Here is a 24,443-nt window from a genome sequence, read left to right as displayed (position 1 = left end):
ATCAAGCCTGCAGGGAGGGCAGTTGGGGGGACCAGGCCTGCAGGGGAGGACAGTTGGGGGGAACCAGGCCTGCAAGGGAGGGCAGTTGGGGACAACTAGGTAGGCAGGGGAGGCAGTTAGGGTTTACTGGGCAAGCAGAGGAGGGCAGTTGAGGTGGACCAGGCCTGCAGGGGAGGGCAATTAGGGGTGACCAGGCTGGCAGGCAGAAGTGGTTAGGGGCAATCAGGCATTCAGGCAGGCAAGCGGTTGGGAGTCAGTAGTCCTGGATTGTGAGAGGGATCCCAGATTGGAGAGGTGCAGGCTAGGCCGAGGGACTACCCACCTCCCTCATGCATGAAATTTGTGGGCCTTTAGTTATATTCTATTTGTACTAAAGGTCCACCGTGTGAAATCACATGAGACCCAGACCCCAAGTGCTGCGGGACTCAGGGTCAAATCCCCGCCCACCCACACGTGTCTTGCTACACACGCAGCCCTGCTCACCCGCACAGTTTTTTTTTCATACTCAGTTGCCTCTTCTACTTGACTATAGGCATAAGGGCAAGGAGCATGTATTTAACCTTTTTTTTGCATCTTTTAGTGGCTAACATATGAAAGGTTCTTAATTCTTTGAACCTTGAATAAACACAATTATTATGCAAAAAATGGATTCTGCTCAAAGAAAATATTAACAATTTCAAATTAGAAGGGGACTTATATGTATACAGTGCAGATATTTTATCACTGGCCGGGACCTCTTATGTACTTTTTAAAACCATGTGCATATTCATATTTAGTTATATTAATATAAAATGAGTACCTATATATTATTTCAGTTGAGACTGAAAAATTGTTTAATCAAGAATCATGATGTCCAATATCATGGTACATTATAGATTATTCATGTTTCACTTAGCAAGCATGAAAGGAACCAATCTTCCACTCTCTCTACCCTTTTAAGAATTCTCAGGGATACTAAAAGTAAGAAATTACATAATTTTATAGAGAACAGGATTTGATTCATATAATGAATGGTTTTAAAAAAATTTATTTTATTGATTTTTTTACAGAGAGGAAGGGAGAGGGATAGAGAGCCAGAAACATCGATGAGAGAAGCATCCACCAGCTGCCTCCTGCAGTATGCGTATGCACTCACAACCAAGGCACATGCCCTTGACCGGAATTGAACCTGGGACCCTTGAGTCCACAGGCTGACGCTCTATCCATTGAGTCAAACTGGTTTTGGCTAACTGAATGGTTTTAACAAGGTGCTTTATAATTCTCTATCTAATAAAAGGGTAATGTGCAAATTAACCATCACTGAGTCTAACACAAAGATGACAGCACCCATAGCCACAAGATGCCAGTGCCCAGTCCTCAGCCCCACTGGAGTCCCCCAGTCCTGAGGGGAGGGCCCGCTGAGAGCAGGCAGTGTAAGCGGCCTGGCAGAATGCTTGCTTCTCGTCACAGCGATGAGGCAAGCATTCCACGCCTGGCTGCAGATGGGCCCCTGGGGCGCGGAGAACCTCTGGGCAGTAGAGATACTACTGGTGCACAGATTCGTGTGCAGGGCTACTAATAAGATAATACTAAAATACATACAATTATTTTAAGGAAGGAAAAATAATATATAGGTACTCATTTTATATTAATGTGTCTAAATATGAATATGCACATGGTTTTAAAAAGTACATAAGAGGTCCTGGCCAGTGTGGCTAAGTGGTTAAGCATCGACCTATGAACCAGGAGGTCACAGTTCAGTTCCCAGTTAGCACATGCCTGGCTTGCTGGCTTGATTCCAAGTGCAGGGCATGTGAGAGGCAGCTGATCAATGATTCTCACCATTGATTTTTCTATCCCTCGCCTTTTCTGAAATCAATAAAAGTATATATTTTTAAAAAGGTACATAAGAGGGTATACAATTAAAAGTAAGTCTTCCTTCTAAAGACCTTGGTCTCCTTCAAGGACAACTGTTTCATGTGTATCAGTCTAGAAATAATTTTCTATACATTAAGCAATGTGTATATTACATGAAGTATACTCTACACTTCTGTATCTTTAAAGACTTTTTCATGTGAAATATGTACAAAATAGTACATGGACCTGGCCAGTATTGCTCAGTGGATTGAGCATCTTTCCATTCAATGAGAGATCACTGATAGAATTCCCAGTTTCTGGCTTGATCCCTAGTAGCGGGTGTGCAGGAGGCAGCTGATCAATGTTTTCCTCTCTTCTAGAAACCCATTCTCTCCCTTCCTCTAAAATAAATATTTTAAAAGTGATCTTTTAAAAAATAGCACATGGTATATAGTATGTAGCTATAGAGTTCTCACTGCAGAATAATATTCTATTGTTGCTTATATATTTGGATTTTTTTCAACCATCTTGTGTACTTTTTTTATGTTCCATTTATTCTGTTTCTTCTTTCCCCTCCATTTTTTATCTTTTTGGGGGTGAGATTTTTAAATCATTTTTGACACCTTTTTTTACTTCCACTTATTTAGAAACTATGCAATTTATATCTATTCTTTTAGCAATTACCCAAGTTATTTTTAATCACACAACATTGAGCATTTTAACTCCAATTAACCAACAATTATCCATTTAACTCTCTTTTTACAATTCTGTAGTTTTTGTCTGATGTCCAAAAACTATTATTGTTTTATACATTCAACATTTGTTTATATTTACCCTCACATTTATATCTTTGCTTACTGGTCCTTCTTGCGTCTGAAACCTCTCACCTAGGATCATTTGCCTTCTTTCTAACTGCTTTTGAGGTCTCTCTCTTTCTTTTTTTCCCTTGATGTTTATTCTAGTATCTTCAGACTTCAGGGTCCATTTCTGCTCATGACACCTTAAGTGCTTTGTAATTTTCTTATTGTAAATTGCCCACTTTTCTTGGAAAGTCATCTATGGGGCTTGCATTGTTTCCAATGGGAAATCTCCATTCTTATCTCTTTTCTGTGTTATTCAATTTACATTTCCCCCCTCCCACCCCTGACTGCTTTTAAGATTTTCTCTTTATCATTGGTTTTGAGTGATTTGATTATGATGTACCTTGGTTCTTTGAGCTTCAAGCAGCTTCTTTGTGGGTTTATAATTTTCATCAAGTTTTTAAAATTTTTAGCCATTTATTTCTTCAAATATCTTTTTCTGTGGACCTGACATCTTTTAGGGACTCCAATTTCACTTTTATTAGTCTGCTTGAAGTCTTATGGCTCATTGATGTTCTGTTTATTATTTTTGTTTATTTTCTCTACATGTTTAATTTTGGATAGTTTATGTAGTTATGCAGTTTTCTTCAATGCACAGTTTTTTTCCTGCTGCAATATTTAATCTGCTATTCCACTCAGTGTATTTTTCATTGTACACATAGTTTTCATTTCTAAAAGTGTGTCTTAACTTTTTTAACATCTGGAATAGTTATAACTGTTTTAATGTTCTTATCTGTTACTTTTACCTTGTACTAGTATGTCAGTTTTGATTGATTGATTGGATTGTGTTCCGCTTCTGTGTATGCCTGATCCCTCTCAAGCATTTGACAGGATATTGATTTCCATTTGTGCATAAGAAACTACCGGATTGCCACAAAAGGCCATCTGAAGGGTGGGATGAGGGCATGCGACAGGGAGTAAGGAAGGCTGGGGGAAGGTCAATAGGGGGAGGGAAGGATATATGTACTACTATATGTAATACTTTAAATAATAAAAATAATTTTAAAAGCTCTTAAAGAGAAAAATAAAGGTTTAGAGGGTAACAATGCCTAAAACTTATCCAGGGCTGGAAATAGTGTCTGTTCCCACTAGCCAGACTGAAAAAAAACCCTCATAATTGACAGGATATTGAGTAGAGTATTCAAGAAGTTATTGCATCACTAATAGAGAATAATTAGCCCCAGACTGAATATTGTTCCACATCTACCAAAAGCATGACCTGAAAGGATCATAATGTTTCCAAGTAACTGCATCCCAGAACAAAGCTCAAGATTTATAGAAATTAAAAAAAAAAGATTTATAGGAATACACAAATATGCACACAAAAGAGAGTTCACAAATGTTCAGAACTCATTAAGGTAAAATTCATTGCATCTCTTTTGTTTATTTATTTATTTACAGTAAGATGGAACATTTTTTTATGTGTTTATAGTGCTTTGCAATTTTTTTTTTTTTTTTTTTGTGAACTACCCATTCTTGTCATTTACCTGTTTCTTTCTTTGAGTCATTGGTCTTCTTTGCTAGGTATCTGGCTAATACAGTTGAAGAAGATGAAGAAGAATCCAAATATGAAATTTTTCCATGGGCTTTAGGGAAAAATTGGAGAAAATTGTTCCCTAATTTCTTAAAATTAAGGGACCAACTCTGGGATAGAATTGATTATAGGGCTATTGTAAGCAGGCGATGCTGTGAAGAGGTAAGATTTTAAAATACTTTATATGTGTAATCACTGTCTTTTGTTCATATAATTTTCCTTGCTTTTTAATGTGCTTCTAACATTTGCATTTTATTTTTTTATATATTTAAGGGTAGATCATTAGCCTTGATGGTTAACATGAATACAACTTATGTATTGCAATGTTGTTTTAATTTTATACCACAAGAATTTAAAATTGTTATTTCTGTTTTTCAGAGCAGTCTGTTTTGGTAGGGTTTTTATTTTAGTGTGTTTCTCTTGTCTAAAAGATCACCAATATATTGGAAAAGGATAGGTGTGCATATTTTTAAATATCTCACTGGAGTTGAATAATAATTTCATTAAATAAAATATATGAAATTTCAAGTCCAAAGATTTAAATGTGAATTGCATGATATAAAATTTATATAAATGTAGAATACATAAAGTTTCCTTGATGCCAGATTTTATTAAGATAAAGCAGAAAGACACTAAAAGTTAAAAGATTGGTTATTTTATTTAATGCTTTGGTATTCAATAAAGAAGAAAATTAAGTTTTAAACTAAAGAAAAATTCTAAAGTAAAACATTAAATCAGTGACCACTGTAAGTCAATATTAATAAAGAAAACTTCGATAAATGTGAGCTAGATAATGCTATAATTAAATGGAGTTATATCCAGATAAATGGACTATAGGCCAAAAGAGACAATGGATTCGTGTCAAAGGGAGAACTTTAGGGGCATATCATAAAACTCTGCCCAGAACTACAATGTTAATTATATTTATTAATAAGATAAAGATTTAGCAAGTATGCATATTTGTAGATTAAAATAAGAGGATTGTTGAATGTTGGGGAAAATGCAAGGATTCAGAGATAACTTAGAAATTCAATCATTTCTTTTGGGAATGTAAAATAGTATTGTTGCTTTGGTAAACAGTCTGGGTGTTCTTCAAAAAGCTAAACATAGAATTCCATATGAAGTTAGAGGTACACTTCCCTAGCTTGACCTCTTAAATACTAGGAGCTACATTTTCCAGTTGCTTATACAGATTTTACACATATCTAACCATCAGAATAACCCTGAGGCAGAATACTATCCCCATTTGAGATATAAAAAAAATTTAACCTCAGAAAGATTAAGTAACTTGACCAGTATCATACAGCTAGCAAGTGGCAGAACCAGGATAAGAAACTAAAACTGACTCTAAAGGCAGTGTTTTATCTAACAAACCTCAGACAACAGTAACTGATAATATAGTGAGAAATCTTAATTGCTTCATAAATAATTCATGTAATCCTCACAACCCTCTATAATAGACACATTCTCTTTCTTCATCTACAGATGAGGAAACTGAGGTACAGAAAGGTTAAGTAACTTACCTTTGTTCTTACCATATTCCTTGTCATAATTGCAAACATTTTAAGATTAGCCTAACATACATAGTTGGAAATCTCAATTAAACATATTCTTCTCAGCCCAGTATATTCCAAAGCTAATAATAATTGTTTTGGGATAACTGTATTGTCTTTCACAAACTTACCCGTATTTTCCGGCGTATAAGACGACCCCCTAATTTTACAGTTAAAACATAGGTTTAGGCCTATATTCGCTGTATAAGACTACCCCCCACTTCAAAGAAAAGACTTTGCTGTCAAGATCTGCAGGTAATTTTTGTGCAATTTTGGTCTTTTGCCCCCGATTTTCGGTTGACTTTTTTTCGTTTCAAAAGTCGTCTTATATGCCGGAAAATACAGGTAAAATATTCTGAATTGAAAAACCTAGAAGGTTGCTTCAGTCTTGTTTTCTATTTGAAATGATTTAAATATTTTAAATTATTGTCAAGGGTTCAAGCAGTGAACACTTTATAGGTAAATACTGCTGTATCAGGAGATGTTTTTTTTTTTTTTCAAGATTGGTAACTTAGACTTTTAAATCTAGTTTTTAAAAATAGCTGTTCTTTCCTTCCCTCCCTCTCTCTCTCTCCCTCCCTCTCTTTCTTTTTCCTAAAGAGGAAGTGAGAGAGAGAGAGAGATGAAAACATCAAGATGAGAGAGAATCATTGATCAGCTGCCTCCTTTTTATACCCCACACTGGGAATCGAGCCCACAACCTTGGCATGTGCCCTGACTGGGAATTGAACTGTGACCTCCTGGTTCATAGGTTAATGCTCAACCACTGAACCATGCCATCTCGGCTAGAGATAGCTGTTCTTAAGTTATATTTTTTGTGCTTAGTTTTATTAAATCAAACGTATTAAAATTCTAAAAGAAAGCTTTCCACTATAGGTTATGGCCATTGCTCCAACCCATTATATATGGCAACGAGAACGCTCTGTGCATCACAGTGGAGCTGTTAGAAACTACAACAGAGATGAAGTTCAACTGCCCCGGGGACCTAGTGCCACACCGGTAGATTGTTCACTCTGCGGTAAAAAAGGAAGATATGTTAGACTGGGATTGTCTTCATCATCATCTTTATCCAGTGATACAGTAGAGGTGATGGAAAAACATTCTCAGGAATCACACAACTCAATGAGCAAGATAGTTGAGCCTTCTCAAGCTTATAGCTATCCTCAAGGTATGATTTAATGATATGTCAGAATCAGATTTATGCATGTTAACACAAATTAGTTATTGACCTATAGGCAGGGATACATAACATATTATACAATATGAGTTAAATTAACATTGAAATTTGTCTCCTTTTCGGTTACTTTTTGTCTTGTGTTACTGTTTTTGTTGGTAACTTACCTAAACTAAAAGATTTTAATGTGATTTATGTTAAAGTAAAACCTAATCACCCTGGGTCTCAAATATTTTAAGAGCATTTGAAATATTTATTCAAAAGAAATTTTAAAAGGAAAATAAATTTATTTGTAATCTCATCATTTAGTTTTATCAGTGATTAACTATTGGTTTTCTTCCATACTTTTTTATTTTAAAAGTTTAATACCACTATGCTACAAGGTTGAAAAACACAGAAGTCCTTTGTTTTACCCCTTCTTTTTTTTCTATACACTTTTTAAAATTGTGATATAATTGATACATAACATTGTATTAGTTTTAGGTATACAATATAATTTGATATGTATATATTGCAAAATGATTGCCACAATAAGTTAACATTCATCACCCACATAGTTTTAGTTCTTTCCTTGTGATAACTTTGAAGATCTCTTCTCTTAGCAACTTCCAAATATACAATATAGTACTGTTAAGTGTATTCATCATATTGTACATTACATACCCAGGACTTAATTATCTTATAACTAGAAGTTTGTACCTTTTGTCCACATTCATTCATTTTGCCTGTCCCCCTAATTTCTGCCTCTTAAAACCACCAATAGGTACTATGTATCTATGAGTGTGATTTATTTTTTTTATATAGATTCTACATATAAGTGAAATCACACATTATCTTTCTCTAATTTATTTCACTTAGCATCATGCCCTCAAGGTCCATCTATGTTGTCGAAAATGGCAGGATTACCTTTTTTTTCTGACTGAATGATATTCCATTGTATGCACATACCACATTTTAAAAAACCATTCATCTGTCAGTGGACACTTAGATTGTTTACATGCCTTGCCTATTATAAATAATATTAGAGGCCTGGTGCACGAAATTCATGCACGGGGGCAATGGGGTGTCCCTCAGCCCAGCATTCACCCTCTCCAATCTGGGACCCCTCAAGGGATGTATGACTGTCCATTTAGGCCTGATCTCACCGGTATCGGGCCTAAATGGGCAGTTGGACATCCCTCTCACAATCCAGGAATGCTGTCTCCCAACTGCTCACCTGCCTACCTTCCTGATTGCCCCTAACTGCTTCTGCCTGCCAGCCTGATCACCCCCTAACCACTCCAGTGCAAGCCTAATTGATGTCTAACTGCTCCCCTGCCAGCCTGTTTGCCCCCAACTTCCCTCCTCTGCCTGGTCACCCCTAACTGCTCTCCCCTGCAGGGATGATCGCCTCCAACTGCCCTCCCTTGCAGGCCTGGTGCCTCCCAACTGCCCTCCCCTGCTTGCCTGATCACCCACAACTGCCCTCCCTTGCAGGCCTGGTCCCTCCTAACTGCCATCCCCTGCTGGCCATCTTGTGTCCACCTGGGGACAGGATCTTTGATCACATGGGGGCAGCCATATTGTGTGTTGGAGTGATGGTCAATCTGCATATTACTCTTTTATTAGATAGAATAGAGACCTGGTGCACGTGTGGGGGCCAGCTGATTTGCCCTGAAGGGTATCCTGGATCAGGGTAGGGGTTCCCTTGGGATGTAGAGTGTCCTGAGTGGGGGGCCTGTGGTGGTTTTCAGGCCAACCACACCCCTGGTGACCCAAGTGGAGGCCCTGGTATCTGGAATTTATTTACCTTCTACAATTGAAACTTTTTAACCTGGAGTGGAGCCAAACCTCCTGCTCACTCCATGGCCAGCAGCCAATTCTGTTGGAATTTATGTATCTTCTTTTTATTTTTTTATTTTATTGATTTTTCAGAGAGGAAAAGAGAGGGATAGAGAGTTAGAAACATCGATGAGAGAGAATCATCGATCATCTGCCTCCTGCACACCCCCTCCTGGGATGTGCCCAAAACCAAGGTACATGCCCTTGACCAGAATCGAACCTGGGACCTTCCAGTCTGCAAGCTGATGCTCTATCCATTGGGCCAAACCGGTTTTGGCAAATTTATGTATCTTCTATAATTGAAACTTTGTAGCCTGAAGTGGAGGCCTGAGCTGGCCAGGGTGTATGGAAAGCTTTGCTTCCTCCATTGCCAGGGGCAACCCTAGCCTCCCTCTCTTTCCAGCTCTGTGGCTGCCGCCATTACTGTTTGGATTTGTTTACTTTCTATAATTGAAACTTTGTAGCCTTGAGTGGAGACTTAGGTCAGCAAGGGCAGGCGGAAAGCTTGGGTTACTCCATTATCTGGGAAACCCAAGCCTCCCTCCTGCTCTCTGTGGCTGTAGTCATCTCGATTTGGTTTATTTGCATACTCGCTCTCATTGGCTGGTTGGCGTGGCTGGTTGGGTGTAGTGGAGTGATGGTTAATTTGCATATTACTCTTATTATGTAGGATGGCAATAAACATGGGGGTGCAGATGTCTTCGAAATAGTGTTTTTCTTTCTGTGATATTGGATCATATGGTACTTATATAAAACACACACACACACCTTTATTGTTGAGAGTATTACAGATGTCCCCTCCACCTGGATCTCACCCCAGGCCTTCGCCACCTATTTACTGTCTGTATCTATGAGTAATGCATATATGCATATACTTTGGTTAATCTCTTCTCACCCAACCTCCCTTCCCTCTGAGATTCATCAGTCTGTTCCATGTTTCCATGCCTCTTTCTATTTTGTTTTAAATTTCTTTTTAAAAAAAATATTTTTATTTATTCCAGAGAGGAAGAAAGAGGGAGAGATAGATACATCAATGATGAGAATCACTGATTGGCTACCTCCTGCACTCTCCCCCTACTGGGGATTGAGCCCACAAGCTGGGCATGTGCCCTTGACCAGAATCAAACCCGGGACCCTTCAGTCTGCAGGCTGAAGCTCTATCCACTAAACCAAATTGGCTAGGACTATTTTAAATTTATTTTTAAAAATAAGTTTTTATTGATTTGAGAGAGAGGGAGAATAAAGAAGTAGAAACATCTATGAAAGAAAAACACATTGATTGGTTGCCTCCTATACAACCCCTATTGCATGTGCCCTGATCTGGAATTGAACTGATAACCTTTTGATTCATGAGTCGAGGCTCAACCACTGAGCCAAACCAGCTGGGCTGGTTCTATTTTATTTATTAGTTTATTTTGTTCATTAAATTCCTGGTTCATTTATTTTGATTTTTAGATTCAATTTTTGACAGTTATGTACTTATTGCCATTTTATTGCCCATACTTTGATCTCTTTTTCTTCTTTGACCCTTTAACATTTCATGTAATACTGGTTTGGTAGCAACGAACTCAAGCTTTTTCTTGTCTGTAAAGCTCTTTCTGACTTGCAATTCAAAATGGTAGCTTTGCTGGGTAATCTTGGTTGTAGGGCCTTGATTTTCATCACTTTAAGTATTTCTTGCCACTCCCTTCTAATCTGCAAAGTTTCTGTTGAGAAGTCAGCTTACATTTGTATGAGTGCTCCATTGGAAGTAACTGTGTTTTCTTTCTGCTTTTAAGATTCTCTTTGTTTTTAATCTTTGGCATTTTAATTATGATATCTTGGTGTGTACCTCTTTAGGTTCATCTTATTTGAGATTCTCTGTGCTTCCTGGACTTTTTGCTAGATTTTTTGTGCATGGTATATAAGTAGTGGTCGATTTTAAGTCTTTTGTAGTGATTCCAACACCATTATCCATTCCCAATTACACACATATTCTTGGCTCCTTTGTTGTAAATTAATTGACCATAGTTGTGAGTTTATTTTTGGGCGTTCTATGCTGTTCCATTGATCTATGTGTCTGTTTTTATGCCAACACCATGCCATTTTGATTACTTTAACTTTGGAATACTATACATTGAAAACCTGATTTTAAATCATGACATGGTACAAGTGTCATATTTATTTGCATATTTCATTTTTCTTGAGATTTAAGTAGCTTTGAATGGTGTTTTATATTGGGAAATAATCTTATAAACTAGAAATACTTTTAGTCAATTACACAATTTTTATTTAAATTTATAAAGGTATAGTATTTCTCTGATATTTCTCAATTTGAAATAATCAGAATAGTATCCTAGCAGAAATCCCTTTTACTTATTAGAGCCTTCCAAATTTTCACCCATCTGAAGACAGGACTGATAGATTTCTATGTTTCTTTCTCACTCTGTGAGACCCACATTATTTCAGAATTTTATCTATTTTACCACATCTTTATGAGATTAACAGTGGCCATTGAAGTTTCATTTAAAGCAGTGTTCGGCAAACTGCGGCTTGCGAGCCACATGCGGCTCTTTGGCCTCTTGAGGTGGCTCTTCCACAAAATACCACGGCCTGGGCGAGTCTATTTTGAAGAAGTGGCATTAGAAGAAGTTTAAGTTTAAAAGATTTGGCTCTCACAGTGGGAAGATTAGGGAGAGGTGGGGGAGATAAGAGATCAACCGACTTGTACACATGCATATAAGCATAAACAATGGACGCAAAACTCTTGGGGATGAGGGCATGTATGGGAGTTGGGTGGGGAGGGGGCAATGGTAAGATATGTACACACATAATACCTTAATTAAAAAATGAGGGGGGAAAAAAGAGAAATAAAAAAGATTTGGCTCTCAAAAGAAATTTCAATCGTACTGTTGACATTTGGCTCTGTCGACTAATGAGTTTGCCGACCACTGACTTAAAGAAAAACTAGACTTTTAAGACTCTTGAAGGTAGGGGTCATGTCTCAGTCATTGTTCCATTTCCAGATCTTAGTAATCACTACACAATTTTGACTTATGAAATATGTAGCCTATTGCCTTCGAGCACTTATAAGCATAATTTTTATTGGTTCACTCATATTTGAAGGTAAATAGGATCTACTATAGGAAATAATAAAATAAGAATTTCCTTCTAGCATCCCTCTCCTATTTCCCAACTCCTTTTACCTATTCTCTTTGATCCTATAATAAGTAAGATTTATTAGATGTTTAAAATGTTAAGCATTTTACACCATATGTTATTTAATATTCACAGCCAAACCTAAGGTAAATACTACTATTATCTATACTTTGCAGATAAAGAAACTGAGGTTTAGAGAGGTTAAACAATTTGCCCAAGATGGTGGTGTGACATCTGAACTCAAGAATGACTAGACTAGCCGGGACCGGTTTGGCTCAATGGATAGAGCGTCGGCTTGGGGACTGAAGGGACCCGGGTTCGATTCTGGTCAAGGGCATGTACCTTGGTTGCGGGCATATCCCCAACCAAGTGTGCAAGAGACAGCTGATCGATGACTCTCTCTCATCGATGTTTCTAACTCACTATCTCTCTCCCTTCCTCTCTGTATAAAATCAATAAAATATATTTTTTTAAAAAAAGATATTCTATTAAAAAAGAAAAGAAAAAAAGAATGACTAGACTAGCACCTGAGTTCCTAACTATTATGTTTTACTGCCTCTTTTGAAGAAAACCTGCCTTTGTGATAAAAATAAGGTACCACATACGTCTGTCAGCAGACTGCTATGGATTAAGGAAATAGTGAAAGCATTAAGAACCAAGTCCCTAATGAAAGGCTATATGGAGTGAACTGGAAGAGAATGCCAACCACCATTAGAACAGATATTTACAGAAGCATTATATTTTATACAAATTAGCTCTTGTAGTTTCAGGAACAGTAGCACTATATTTTAGGCTTTGGTATCTCAACAGAAAATCAGAATGCAATCAGGGAATAGGGCTCTACCAGTCACCTTGCTCTGAAAAAAAACAAAAACAAAAAAGCAGATCTTTGAGGGATTGTGGATGAAAACTGTGGTTAGGCCCTAGCCAGTTTGGCTCAATGGATAGAGTGTCGGTCTGCGGACTGAAGGGTCCTAGGTTCGATTCTGGTCAAGGGCACATGAATAGGTTGCAGGCTGATTCCTAGTAGGGGGTGTGCAGGAGGCAGCCAATCAATGATTCTCTTATAAATGTTTCTCCCTTCCTCTCTGAAATCAATAAAAACATATATTTTTTTAAAGTTAGGGGAGTTGTAAATGCAATAAACGGAACTATGCTTTCACCCCAATTTCTCTCCCCCCCCTTTTTTTAATCCTCACCTGAATATTTTTCCTTTGTTTTAGAGAGTGGAAGGGAGGAATGGAGATAGAAACATCGATGTGTGTGAGACACATTGATTGGTTGTCTCCCACATGCATCCCAACTAGGGCTGGGGATTGAGCCTGCAACCGAGGTATGTACCCTTGACTAGAATTGAACCCAGGACCCTTCAGATTGTGGGTGCACTATCCACTAAGCCAGACCACCTAGGGCTCATTCGCTCCCTTGATGAAAGCCATAAAGCCCTGGTTTAGGAAAGACAATTCCTATACAGGAAGGAACAAATATTTACTCATCAACTTTTATTCAGAGTATTGACTCAAGAATAAATGTAAAGCTGAAACTGGTTTGGCTCAGTGGCTAGAGCGTCGGCCTGCGGACTGAAGGGTCCCAGGTTGGATTCCGGTCAAGGGTATGTGCCTTGGTTGTGGGCACATCCCAGTAGGGGATGTGCAGGAGGCAGCTGATTGGTGATTCTCTCTCATTGATGTTTCTGACTCTCTATCTCTCTCTCTTCCTCTCTGTAAAAAATCAATAAAATATATATTTTTTTAAAAATATAAATGTAAGCCCTTTGTTTCAGGATGACAGAGAGTAGGCAGTACAAAGAAAATTTAAACATTTACATTCATTTTCCCTAAAAAGGATTAAGGGAGTATTTGAGAAAGGGAGGGTAGAAAGAGGAGGTTGGTTTAAGGGTCAGAATGTTATCAGGAACAGTGATCGGTCTCTCACTGCCTCAGTGCTGCTGATTCCCTGTAGTGACCTCTGCTAGCAAAATTTTCTTCCTCCTATCAACAAGAAGGTGGCTGGAATCACCTAACAGTTTGTGGTTGCAGTAAACTCAATTCAGCTTTCTCCAGAAGAGACACAAAGAACTGATGCTCTGCTCCAGGCTCTTACGCCAAAACTTAGCAATAGATGCTTACCAATGCTTCCATCTTTCTTTCCAACACAAGCAAGTAACTTCTCATTTTTTCAGGTAAAACATTAAAATTCTTTCCTCAAAACAAAATGCTCAAAAAACAAATTTTATATAAGCATGTTTATGACATTTATTAAGAACATAATATTTTTCTTTTGACAAGGCTGGGGGGAAATAGATGAAGCATTCTTTATAAATTTAGATACATCACTATCACTAATCATGTGCTAGGCATTTTATAAAGGTAGCCTCATTTAACACTTTACCTGTTTCCCCAAAATCTCTTGAGTGGCACTATGATACTCATTTTACTGATGAAGACACAAACTCAGAGAAGTCTCAGCTGACGCTCTATCCACTGAGCCAAACTGGTTTCGGCGAGTATATCATTCTTATCAGCTTCTCCATATTATTTACTACTAGAGGCCCGGTGCACTGGTGGGGTCCTTTGGCCTTGGCCTGCAGGGATCGGATCGAAACATCCCCTGAGGGGTCCGAGATTGCGAGAGGGTGCAGACCAGGCCGAAGGACCCCACTTGCACGATCAGGGCCGGGGAGGGACCAAGGGAGGGCTCCAAGGTGTGTCTGGCCCATCTGGCCCAGTCCCAACCAGCCAAACCCCAGTAGCAAGCTAACCTACCAGTCAGAGCATCTGCCCCTGCTTGTCAGTGTGTGTCATAGTGACTGATCAAACAGTTGGACACTTAGCATATTAGGCTTTTATTATAAAGGATAACCCAGATTTCTTTGTACCTTTTAAGATACATGCAAGCCATTAAAATATGTATGTTAAATACAGATACATAAAATTTATCTTAAAATGCATATTTTATTTCAGTAGCCAATGACCATCAATCAAATAAAGAAAAGAAAACTAATTTCATGAAGAAAGACAAATCTATGGAGTGGTTTACAGGAAGTGAAGAATAAGATGGCTCAATTAAAACAACTTGGAATCATTAACTACAATATGTCTATAAGACAAATGTCAAACTGGACATTTAAGCAGTTTTAAAATGTTACACATCTTTTGCTTTTGTTATTTTTCAGAATTATAAGTAAAAGTTATAAAAATCATAGTAATAGCAAAAAATACCAATCTACAAAAGTAATGATTTGCAACATAAAGTTCTATTTTGATACTTTTCTGTCTTCAAATTAGTTGCCGTCATCTGAGGTATTCAGTTGAGTTGTGGTTTGAACTTCCTCAACTTGACAAGAAAAGCTAATTTAAGGGGGGGGAAAGTAAAGGTCATTATAATAATTACAAGAAAATACCATTTAATATGGCCTGAAAAGATTACTCACCTGTATGACCAGTTTGCCAGTGCATAGGTCTAGCAATATAGGGAAATGATCCATATGGAAAATCAGAATGTGATTCTTCTGTTGTAGAACAAAATACATATTGTAAATTATATAAAATATTTCATAATTTGTTCAAATATTTCAAAATTGTTAAAATACAAATTTATGTCCTTTTACTGTAAGTTTTTCTTTCACTTTTTTTTTTTTTTTAAAGCATTTTGTTTTGGAGTTACTATGCCAGTTACCTCACAGAAACAATGTATCAAGGATTACATAATAAACTTATATATATGGTTTTATAACTTAACAGATAAACTCATATAATAAATCAAGGAATATATGAACATTTATTCATAGCCTAAATGTGTACATACAACAAAGTCCTAAATTTAGAGAATTCCAGCCTCATAAATAGCACATATTACTTTATTTGCATATCAGGTCCTATGAAATTATTTTCCTTCAGTAATAATCACTGATCTAAATTTTAAAAATTCTTTAGTATATATATAAAATATTTCAAAAGTCAATCTTGTCACAGGTAAAATATGAATATTATAAAAAGCTAACTACTTCAAAGGTATCAAAGCTTTATATAAAAGGCAAGCAAAGTCATTCTGTTTCTTACAGATTTTAATTTAACAGCATAAATACCACATTTCAATTTAAATACAAAAAAAATCCTTCAGAAACATTTATTGGTCAATACTCTCAAGAACCTATTCTCCACTAAAAATTTCATACACATGCATAAAATAAAACTGAAGCTCACCATGGCTATCCTCCTGAAGTATCTCACCGTCAGCTCTAATCTTTTGAGAATGTAATTGTACATCCACGTTAATTTCAGGTTCTACTCTTTGAGCTAAAATTCCATTTTTCTGTTTTGCAAGGCAAACCAACCAATCTCTGACAATGACTTCGCTTATCTTTTCACATGAGAGAGGAAGTTCACAAATGCGAATTCCATCTAAAAGTTCAATAACCTGTGTGATGCTTTCAGAAAAGTAAAAAATGTACTTTAAATTTCTAATACAACTTTAAATTTACTATACTTAAAAGTAAAAATGCAAGTTAGGGCACATAAGCAATTTTAAAGAATACTAAGTAAAAAATACAGAGAACATCATTTAACATTATTTGTTCACATTACACTTTTTAAATGTTTCTTTTAAATTTCCCGAAGAAAATGCATCTTATATTGCCATTTATGTAAAGGACGATTTAAGCAGTAGTAAAAGTGATTTGGGACATATGTAGTTTCATAAGTTTTACAAGATGACATATATATCTAACTCAGTTACAAATGAACGTGTTTCAAATCATAAGTAGCCACATCACTCACTTTGCAAGATATACAGCACATGTACCACCCTGTTTAATATTAGGGTATAAAACAGGCAAAGCAACTTGAGGATTCAACATATCCAAAGCTACCTGTGGGGGAAAAAGAGAATCAGACTGAATTCTATTTAATTATGGTATAGGTTATCATGGTAAAATGATACACTTTTGGAAAACAATTACCCAGTTAAAGTATTGCATTTTCTTGAATACTGTACTACTATTACTTTACTGCTCCTCAAAAGATATATTATCACACTATTTGTCATAGTACTTTACTACATAAAAATGGTGATGGCATGCCCTAGAGCAGGGGTCTTCAAACTACGGCCCGCGGGCCACATGCGGCCCGAAGAGGAGTCTGATCCGGCCCGCCAGGTTTTTTGGGCAGTGAGCGCAGCCAAGGTGTTACAGTAGGAATTAGTAGTTCATATAGTCGGGCCCTCCAGCTCTCTGAGGGACCGTGATCTGGCCCCCACTTTAAAAAGTTTGAGGACTCCTGCCCTAGAGGTTTGGCTCAATGGAAAGAGTGTCAATATGGGGACTGAAGGGTCCCAGGTTTGATTCTGGTCAAGGGCCCATGCCCGGGTTGCAGGCTCGATCCCCAGAAGGGGGCGTGCAGGAGGCAAATGATCCATGATTCTCATCATTGATATTTCTATCCCTCTCTGAAATCAATAATAAAAAATGGTGGTGGCATGTCTTGCACTGGGCAATGCTGGTAATAAAGGAATCCTCCTTTAGTTATGTGTGTGTGTATATATATATATATATATATATATATATATATATATATATATATAGTTTCAATGCTTTAGTTGAGCTTTTGGCAATAGAAATTCACATCTCAAATATTTTTTTTAAAGATTTTTTTAAATTGATTTTTTAAGGGAAAGAAAAATCAATGTGAGAAATAACGTGATTCTTACACTTTAGAATGCCTAAAATTAATATTCAGAACTTTTCTTCTGAATATAAAAATAAAATATCTGAGCCTGGGTAGAGTGGCTCAGTTGTTGAGCATCAACCTATGAACCAGGAAGTTATAGTTCAATTCTAGGTCAGGGCACATGCCCAGGTTGTAGGCTCAATCCCTAGTAGGGGGCGTGTAGGAGATAGCTGATCAATGATTCTCATCATTAATGTTTCTCTTCCTTCTCCTTTCCTCTCTGAAGTAAAAAATATATTTCAAAACAAAACAAAACCAAAACATTTGAACCCTGGCTGATGTGGCTCAGATGGCTGGGCATCATCCATGCATCAAAGGATTGCTGGTTTGATTCCTGGTCAGGGCACATGCCCAAGTTGTGGACTGGATCCCCAGTCAGGGGCATGCAAAATAAATATGGTCAAAATAAAAAATTTAGTGTCATTAAGGACATTATGATATACTTTTAAAACTATGGAAAAGGCCCTAGCTGGTTTGGCTCAGTGGATAGAGCATTGCCCTGCAGACTAAAGGTTCCTGCAGACTAAAGGTTCCCAGATTCAATTGTGGTCAAGGGCACAAGCCCAGGTTGCGGGCTCAATCCCCAGTGTGGGGCATGCAGGAGGCAGCAGATGCATGATTCTTATCATTGATGTTTCTATCTCTCCCTCTCTCCCCTTCCTCTCTGAAATCATTAAAAAATAAAAATAAAATAAAAAAAAGACTGGGAGAAGGCAAGGAAGGATAATGATGGCTTACAACAGCAAACAGCATTGGATGTGATGAGAAGTGGTATAAATTTTGAAAAGGTAAGAGCCAAATAGGATTGGCTGTGAAATGTGAGAGAAGCACAGGAGTCAGAATGAATCCTCAACATTGTTAACGAATACTCCTCTACATCCCGCCTTTAACGGTCTGTTCCCTCTCAAATAGAAGTTATTTTTCCACAAAAATCTCACAACATGAAGCCAAGTGTTAAGCTCAACATGCTCCAAACACTGCTTACTCTAGAAATGCTGAGGTTTATGATGCTCAACTCCTCCTCCTTGTTCACTACCCCATATTTATTAATAACTTTGGCAACTAATTCAGTAAGTCTCTTTGCTCTAAAGAAAAAATACTCCTTCCATGCCAGATACAGAAATGGGGCAAATAATGAAAGAAGACCCTCTCCCATACAAAAGAAGTGTAATCCTTGTTTTTGTCACACACAGTAATAAGTAATATCATAGGAACCACTTTTGAAAACTTACCGCATCGAATGTTAAAGATTTTATGTCTTCACTTGCTCCTGAAATATCTTTATGAATAAAATGCACATTGTCTGGCCACTCTTCTACATGACTAATTTTCCATGAATCACGCCAGTGTTTATAATTCTTCTTAGCCAGTTCATGGTGGTCTTTTCGTATTTCAAAACTTATGACCCGTCCTTGTGATCCAACTTAATTTAAACAGATAATTTATGACAGTTCATGGTATTAAACATTTCATAAAATAATATAAAAATTATATTGTAAAAAGGTATTCTATGGGTCCTGGATTGATTCCCCAACATTAAAAAAAAAAAAAAAAAAAAAAAGTTATATGGATGTGAAAAGAAAAAAAATTCAAATAGTTCAAGTTTACAAAAGTCTCTATCCCTTCCCAGATATCCAATCAATCTCTCTCTTCAGGGGTAACCATATTATTAGTTATTTACCCTTCCCAAGATAGTTGGTGTCTACACAGTGTGCAAGTACTTCTTTATTTTTAACACACATTGTGATATATTGTGTCCTCTAACTTCCTTTATACTTATCGTGCCATTTCAGTGATTAACAATCTACTGCATTATTTTTAAAGATTTTATATTCTATTGTATGGCTATGGCATAATTTATTTAGCAATCACTTGCCAATAAAAATTTAGTTTGTTTCTAGTCTTTCACTATCATAAACAATATTGCAATAAAATTTATTATGCCCAAGTTTTTGTATGCATGAGCTAATATATATATCTACAGAATAAATTCCTAAAAATGGGATTGCTGGCTCAAGAGGTATGTGAATGTTTTATTTTGAAAATTATTATAAAATTGTCCTCCAAAAAAGTGATACCAATTTATACTCTACCAGCAAGTATTTAAGTGCCTATTCTCTATACTCTCAAACTTTTTATCTACGTCAATCTAAAAGTGAATATAGTTTATCGTTGTATTTTTTTTTCTACCAATAAAGCAAGTCAAATAAAAACTTTATTGCTCAATGTTGGGTGAGAGTAAAATAGGAAGAATCAATATTAATCTAGTTTGGTTAAACAAAATTATGTTTATATTCTCATAATAATGTTGCCTGATTCATCCAGTCCATTTTAATTGAGTGCTTCCTTTGTATCAGTTCCGGGTATTGAAAAAGTAAAATTATATTCCCATTCCCCAGAATATTAAGGTGCATAATGTTTTATCGTTGTATTTCTTTTGTTATGGATCAGGTTAGACCTTCCACATATTTAAAAAGTATTTGTATTTTTGTGTGCCTAAAGACTTTTTAACTGTTTAGCATAGTAATACTGTTTCACAAAAAACCACTGCATTTTAACAAGGCAATTCATTTTCCACCCACCTCTATCTGAGGTCATCATGTTCTCAAAGGATAAAAATTAATGCTAATAGTAGCATAAGATAAACAATTGGAAAATCTATAATAAAAAAAAGCATAATATGCTAATTAGACTGGATGATCTTCTGGATGAAGCCAGAGCTGCGAGGGAAACCAGGGTCCGGGATACCAGAAGGAAGCCGGTGCCAGCTGCTGGGGGGCGGGTTACTCTTGCACAAATTTCGTGCACCAGGCCTCTAGTATAATTATAGAGGGGGAAATCCATTCCAAAGGTAAATAGTATTAATTTTTTGATCACTCATAATTTGCTCAGTGGATAGAGCATCAGCCTGAGGACTGAAGGGTCCTGGTTTGATTCCGGCCAAGGGCACATGCCTGTGTTGAGGCCTGATCTCCAGTAGGAGGTGTGCAGGGGGCATCTGATCAGTGTCCTCCCTTCCTCTCTGAAATCAATAATGAAAAAAAAAAAAAAAAAAAAAAAGCTTAGTGGTGGTGGTTGTTTTTTTGTTTGTTTGTTTTAAGTAGAAGCATTAAAAAACATAAGAGGAGCAAGAGAAAGCAAAACAAAAGGTAAGAGTGACTGGAAAAATGTACAAAATGGGGAGAAAATTTAGTTGCTTACATTTGTTTTAAAGAGAATTCTTTGCATCCCAAAGTCATGTGAATATTTTCCGAAACATCTTTATTTAACTTTCTGTTACTATGAACAGATTAAATGTTTTCTTTGTTATCTACATTCTGCTCCTTTATCCCACTCTCTTACCTGCTCTGGATAAAAATAAGCTCATTCCACCAGAGCCAGAGCCAGCTTCCAAAACAGTATCTCCTGGGTGAATATTCATCATCAACAGCATCATACTTATATCCTATGATTTAAACAAAGCAATCAATAAATATGTACTAAGCACCTACTATTACTTCCTCTTATCAAATATCATGTTGGACTTGGGAGAAGTGACAAAAATGGATTAAACCCTGACCCTGCCTAGCAAGAGTTTATATATATTTTATTGACTTTTTACAAAGAGGAAGGGAGAGGGACAGAGTTAGAAACATCAATGAAAGAGAAACATTGATCAGCTGCCTTCTGCACACCTCCTACAGGGGATGTGCCTGCAACCAAGGTACATGCCCTTGACCAGAATCGAACCTGGGACCCTTCAGTCCGCAGGCCGACGCTCTATCCACTGAGCCAAACTGGTTAGGGCAAGAGTTTATATTTTACTTGACAAAATAAGAGATTCAAGAATCAATTAGCTAATAAAGCAGTATAATGTTGACATTATAGACAATTAGTACAATGAGAGCTCAGAAAAAGAGAAATCAGCAGACTATCCTAGTTTAAAGACAGAGTGGGGAATTTAAGGAAACAAAAGGTAGAAACAGCTTTGAACAAATACTTTTAGTGGTTAACACAAAAGTATTGAATTCTGCAATACTTTTCCCTTTTCAAGACACTTGGCTGCTACCTCTTTGCCTGACTGGCTTTTCCTTAAATTGCGTTTCTTATCAAATGTATCTCCTTGGAGCCCTGGACAGTTTTGCTCAGCGGTGGTTCTAGTGTCGGCCTGTGGACCAAAGGGTTGCAGATAGATTCCTGGTCAAGGACACGGACGTCAGGTTGTAGATTGGATTCAGATCTGGTCATTCCAGGACTGGTCGGGGCTCATGTGGGAGACAACCAGTCAATGTGTGTCCCTCTATCTTAAAAAAGATCAACAGAAAAACTATCCTCAGGTGAGGATTTTTTTAAAAATGTACCTCTTTGGAGACCTTCTCTAACCACTAGACATAAAAACAATTCTCTTTTCCCATGTCACCCAATACAGTATCACTGTATCTTCATGACATTTAGCACTGCCTGAAATTATATTATTCTTTCATTTACTTGTTTTTTTCTTTGTCACCCCCTCTAGGATGTAAGGTCTGTGTTAAGAGCAAAGACTGTGGTTCACCACTCTACTTCCCTAAAGTAGTGCCCTGAACATAGAAGGTAGGTGATTATTTGCTGAATAAATAATGAGTGTCTCCTCATCTGAGAATAGGAGTTGTTACAAAGGAGCAATCTGCTCAAGGACTGTGACTGTAACTAAGGACTGAAATAAACCACTAGCAATAGATGATTAGTGTAAGATTCTAACAAGGAAGTAGGTAGTTAATTTATTCAAAAAGGATATTCCTTTTATGTTTAGTGTCTAATTTTAGCTGTGTTAATATAAAACTTTAAAAAAATATATATTTTATTGATTTTTTTACAGAGAGGAAGAGAGAGGGATAGAAAGTTAGAAACATCGATGAGAAACTTGGATCAGCTGCCTTTTGCACACCCCCTACTGGGGATGTGCCCACAACCAAGGTACATGCCCTTGACCGGGATCGAACCCGGGACCTTTCAGTCCGCAGGCCGATGCTCTATCCACTGAGCCAAACTGGTTTCAGCAATATAAAACTTTTTCTATCCATTGTTGATAACACACTTCTAGTTTCATACCTTATCAAATGAAATATAATTAAAATATCACCATAATGGTACTAAAAAAAATTGTTCCATACTGAAACCGGTTTGGCTCAGTGGATAGAGCGTCAGCCTTTGGAGTAAAAGGTCCCAGGTTCAATTCCGGTCAAGGGCATGTACCTTCTTGGTTGAGGGCACATACCCAGTAGGGAGTGTGCAGGAGGCAAGCTGATCGATGTTTCTCTATCATGGATGTTTCTAACTCTATCCCTCTCTCTTTCTCTCTGTAAAAAAATCATATATATATATTTAAAGTCATATCCATGATTTTTTTTATATATATAGACTGCGAAGAATAAAAACCCTTAACACCTGAGAAGTGCTTTAAGTACGTGAATCAGGTCGTAGGGCTGCATCTCTTTTGCTCTTTCTGGAACCAATATGCACCTAACTCCCATCGCGTTACCTTTGGGTATGTTATGGCAGGACCTCTTTTCATCAGTAACACATAGTCTTCCAGTGCCGGCCTCCTCAGCATAAAGCGCTTACCCAGGGAACTCCTTAGGATCTGGCCAGGGAACTTCCCCACGATGTCGCTGAACGGGACCACCCCCCAGCTACTATTTAAATGCCCGGCGTTGCTCAACCGAAATAGTTTCTTAAATTGTGTTTCTCTTTCCCCAGTCTCGGCTAAAATCAGCTCCCCAGCCCGAAAGGGCTCCTCTCTGGAGGTTGTCCAGGGAGAGGCGCCGTGAAGTTCTCCCACCGGGGCGGGCAGTGGGGGATCCCCGGATGCCGGGTGTGCGGGATCGGGCAGAGCCAGGTCTCCACTCGAGTCCTCGCGCCCTTGAAGGGATGGCTCCTCTCCACGCGTCGGCAGTCTGAGGCTTTCCAGGGAAGACAGCCATCTGGTCCCAATGCCCCGGCTGCTCGGAGGGAGTGATGGAGGCGACTCTGCCCCGGGTACCTTCTTCGGTGCCGCCTCGTGCACTCTCGGTCCACCTCGCGCATCTCTTTGCGAGGATTCGCTACACCGTGACCGGGCTGTCTCCAAGGGCTCCGGTCCGAGGCCGCGCGGGAACGGGCAGGGCGCGATCCCCGGCCGCCGCCTGAAGCGCCGCAGCCAGAGCAGGACTGGACCGCGGTGGCCCGCCGACCACATGCTGTGTCGCGCCGGCGCCGGCGCGGGGAAGTGACGTAGGGCCTCGCGAGGCCGCGCAGGCGCCGTAGCGGAGGAGCTCGGGAGCGTCTCCGCGGGGAGAGCTCGGCGCCTGCGCCTGTGACCGGAGCGGCTGGAGGCCGAGCTGGGGGCGCGGGGCCGCCAAGCCCTCGCTCCGTAACCGCCCCGGGAGCGTGTCCCGAGCCCCCGGGGCTCATTTTCTTCTGAACCGCTGACCGCTGGCAAGTCTCCCGCAGCCTCGCCTGGGGACAGCAGCGTGAGGAGCCACAAGGCCTGTGGAAGCGCTGCCTAAACTCCATCCCAGGGCCCGCTCTGTCGTGGTCGGGAACACGGACGTCTCCAGGTCACCCCCAGGTGGACAAGCAGAACGCCCCGAGTGGCGTTTGACAGGCGGCGGTTGGAAGGGCCACCCGCCGACCCGCGCTCCTTCCCCGCCGACCGCAAAGCCTCCCCGGCCCTGCCGAGTTCCTTCCGCCTGCGCGCTCGCCCCAGGCCCAGAGATGGTAGTGGCAGGATTCACTCTTTGCTTATCTACTTATTAAAACAGTAGTTTGTTTTTTTTTTAAATAAACAAACATAGTTGTTTT

The 24,443-nt window shown here is 38.5% G+C and overlaps 2 protein-coding genes across 3 annotated transcripts in view; one reads left to right on the top strand and one right to left on the bottom strand.

Moving 5' to 3' along the window:
- The window catches only part of SPDYA (speedy/RINGO cell cycle regulator family member A), a gene marked incomplete at both ends in the record, with an annotated part of 19,946 nt that extends 4,975 nt beyond the window's left edge, over positions 1 to 14,971 (top strand). Inside the window, 3 exons of one of the 2 annotated variants that reach the window (XM_084900677.1) lie at positions 4,221 to 4,392; positions 6,660 to 6,951; positions 14,883 to 14,971. In XM_084900677.1, the coding sequence (XP_084756803.1) occupies positions 4,221 to 4,392; positions 6,660 to 6,951; positions 14,883 to 14,971 (553 nt within the window). Of the gene's footprint in view, positions 1 to 4,220; positions 4,393 to 6,659; positions 6,952 to 14,879 lie in introns of both variants that reach the window. The other variant, XM_084900676.1, reaches the window with a different exon arrangement.
- TRMT61B (tRNA methyltransferase 61B) lies at positions 14,743 to 24,443 on the bottom strand. The gene is made up of 7 exons (XM_084900675.1): positions 23,143 to 24,443; positions 20,985 to 21,087; positions 18,875 to 19,065; positions 16,695 to 16,786; positions 16,122 to 16,345; positions 15,350 to 15,427; positions 14,743 to 15,266 (listed from the first exon to the last, which is right to left on the bottom strand). The coding sequence occupies exons 1-7, from the start codon at positions 23,836 to 23,838 to the stop codon at positions 15,223 to 15,225; spliced, it is 1,428 nt and encodes a 475-aa protein (XP_084756801.1). The 5' UTR covers positions 23,839 to 24,443; the 3' UTR covers positions 14,743 to 15,222.

This window comes from Pipistrellus hanaki, assembly GCF_964339955.1.
Source record: "Pipistrellus hanaki genome assembly, chromosome: 12".
Lineage (NCBI taxonomy): Eukaryota > Metazoa > Chordata > Mammalia > Chiroptera > Vespertilionidae > Pipistrellus > Pipistrellus hanaki.
This window is presented reverse-complemented; position numbering and strand designations above follow the sequence as displayed.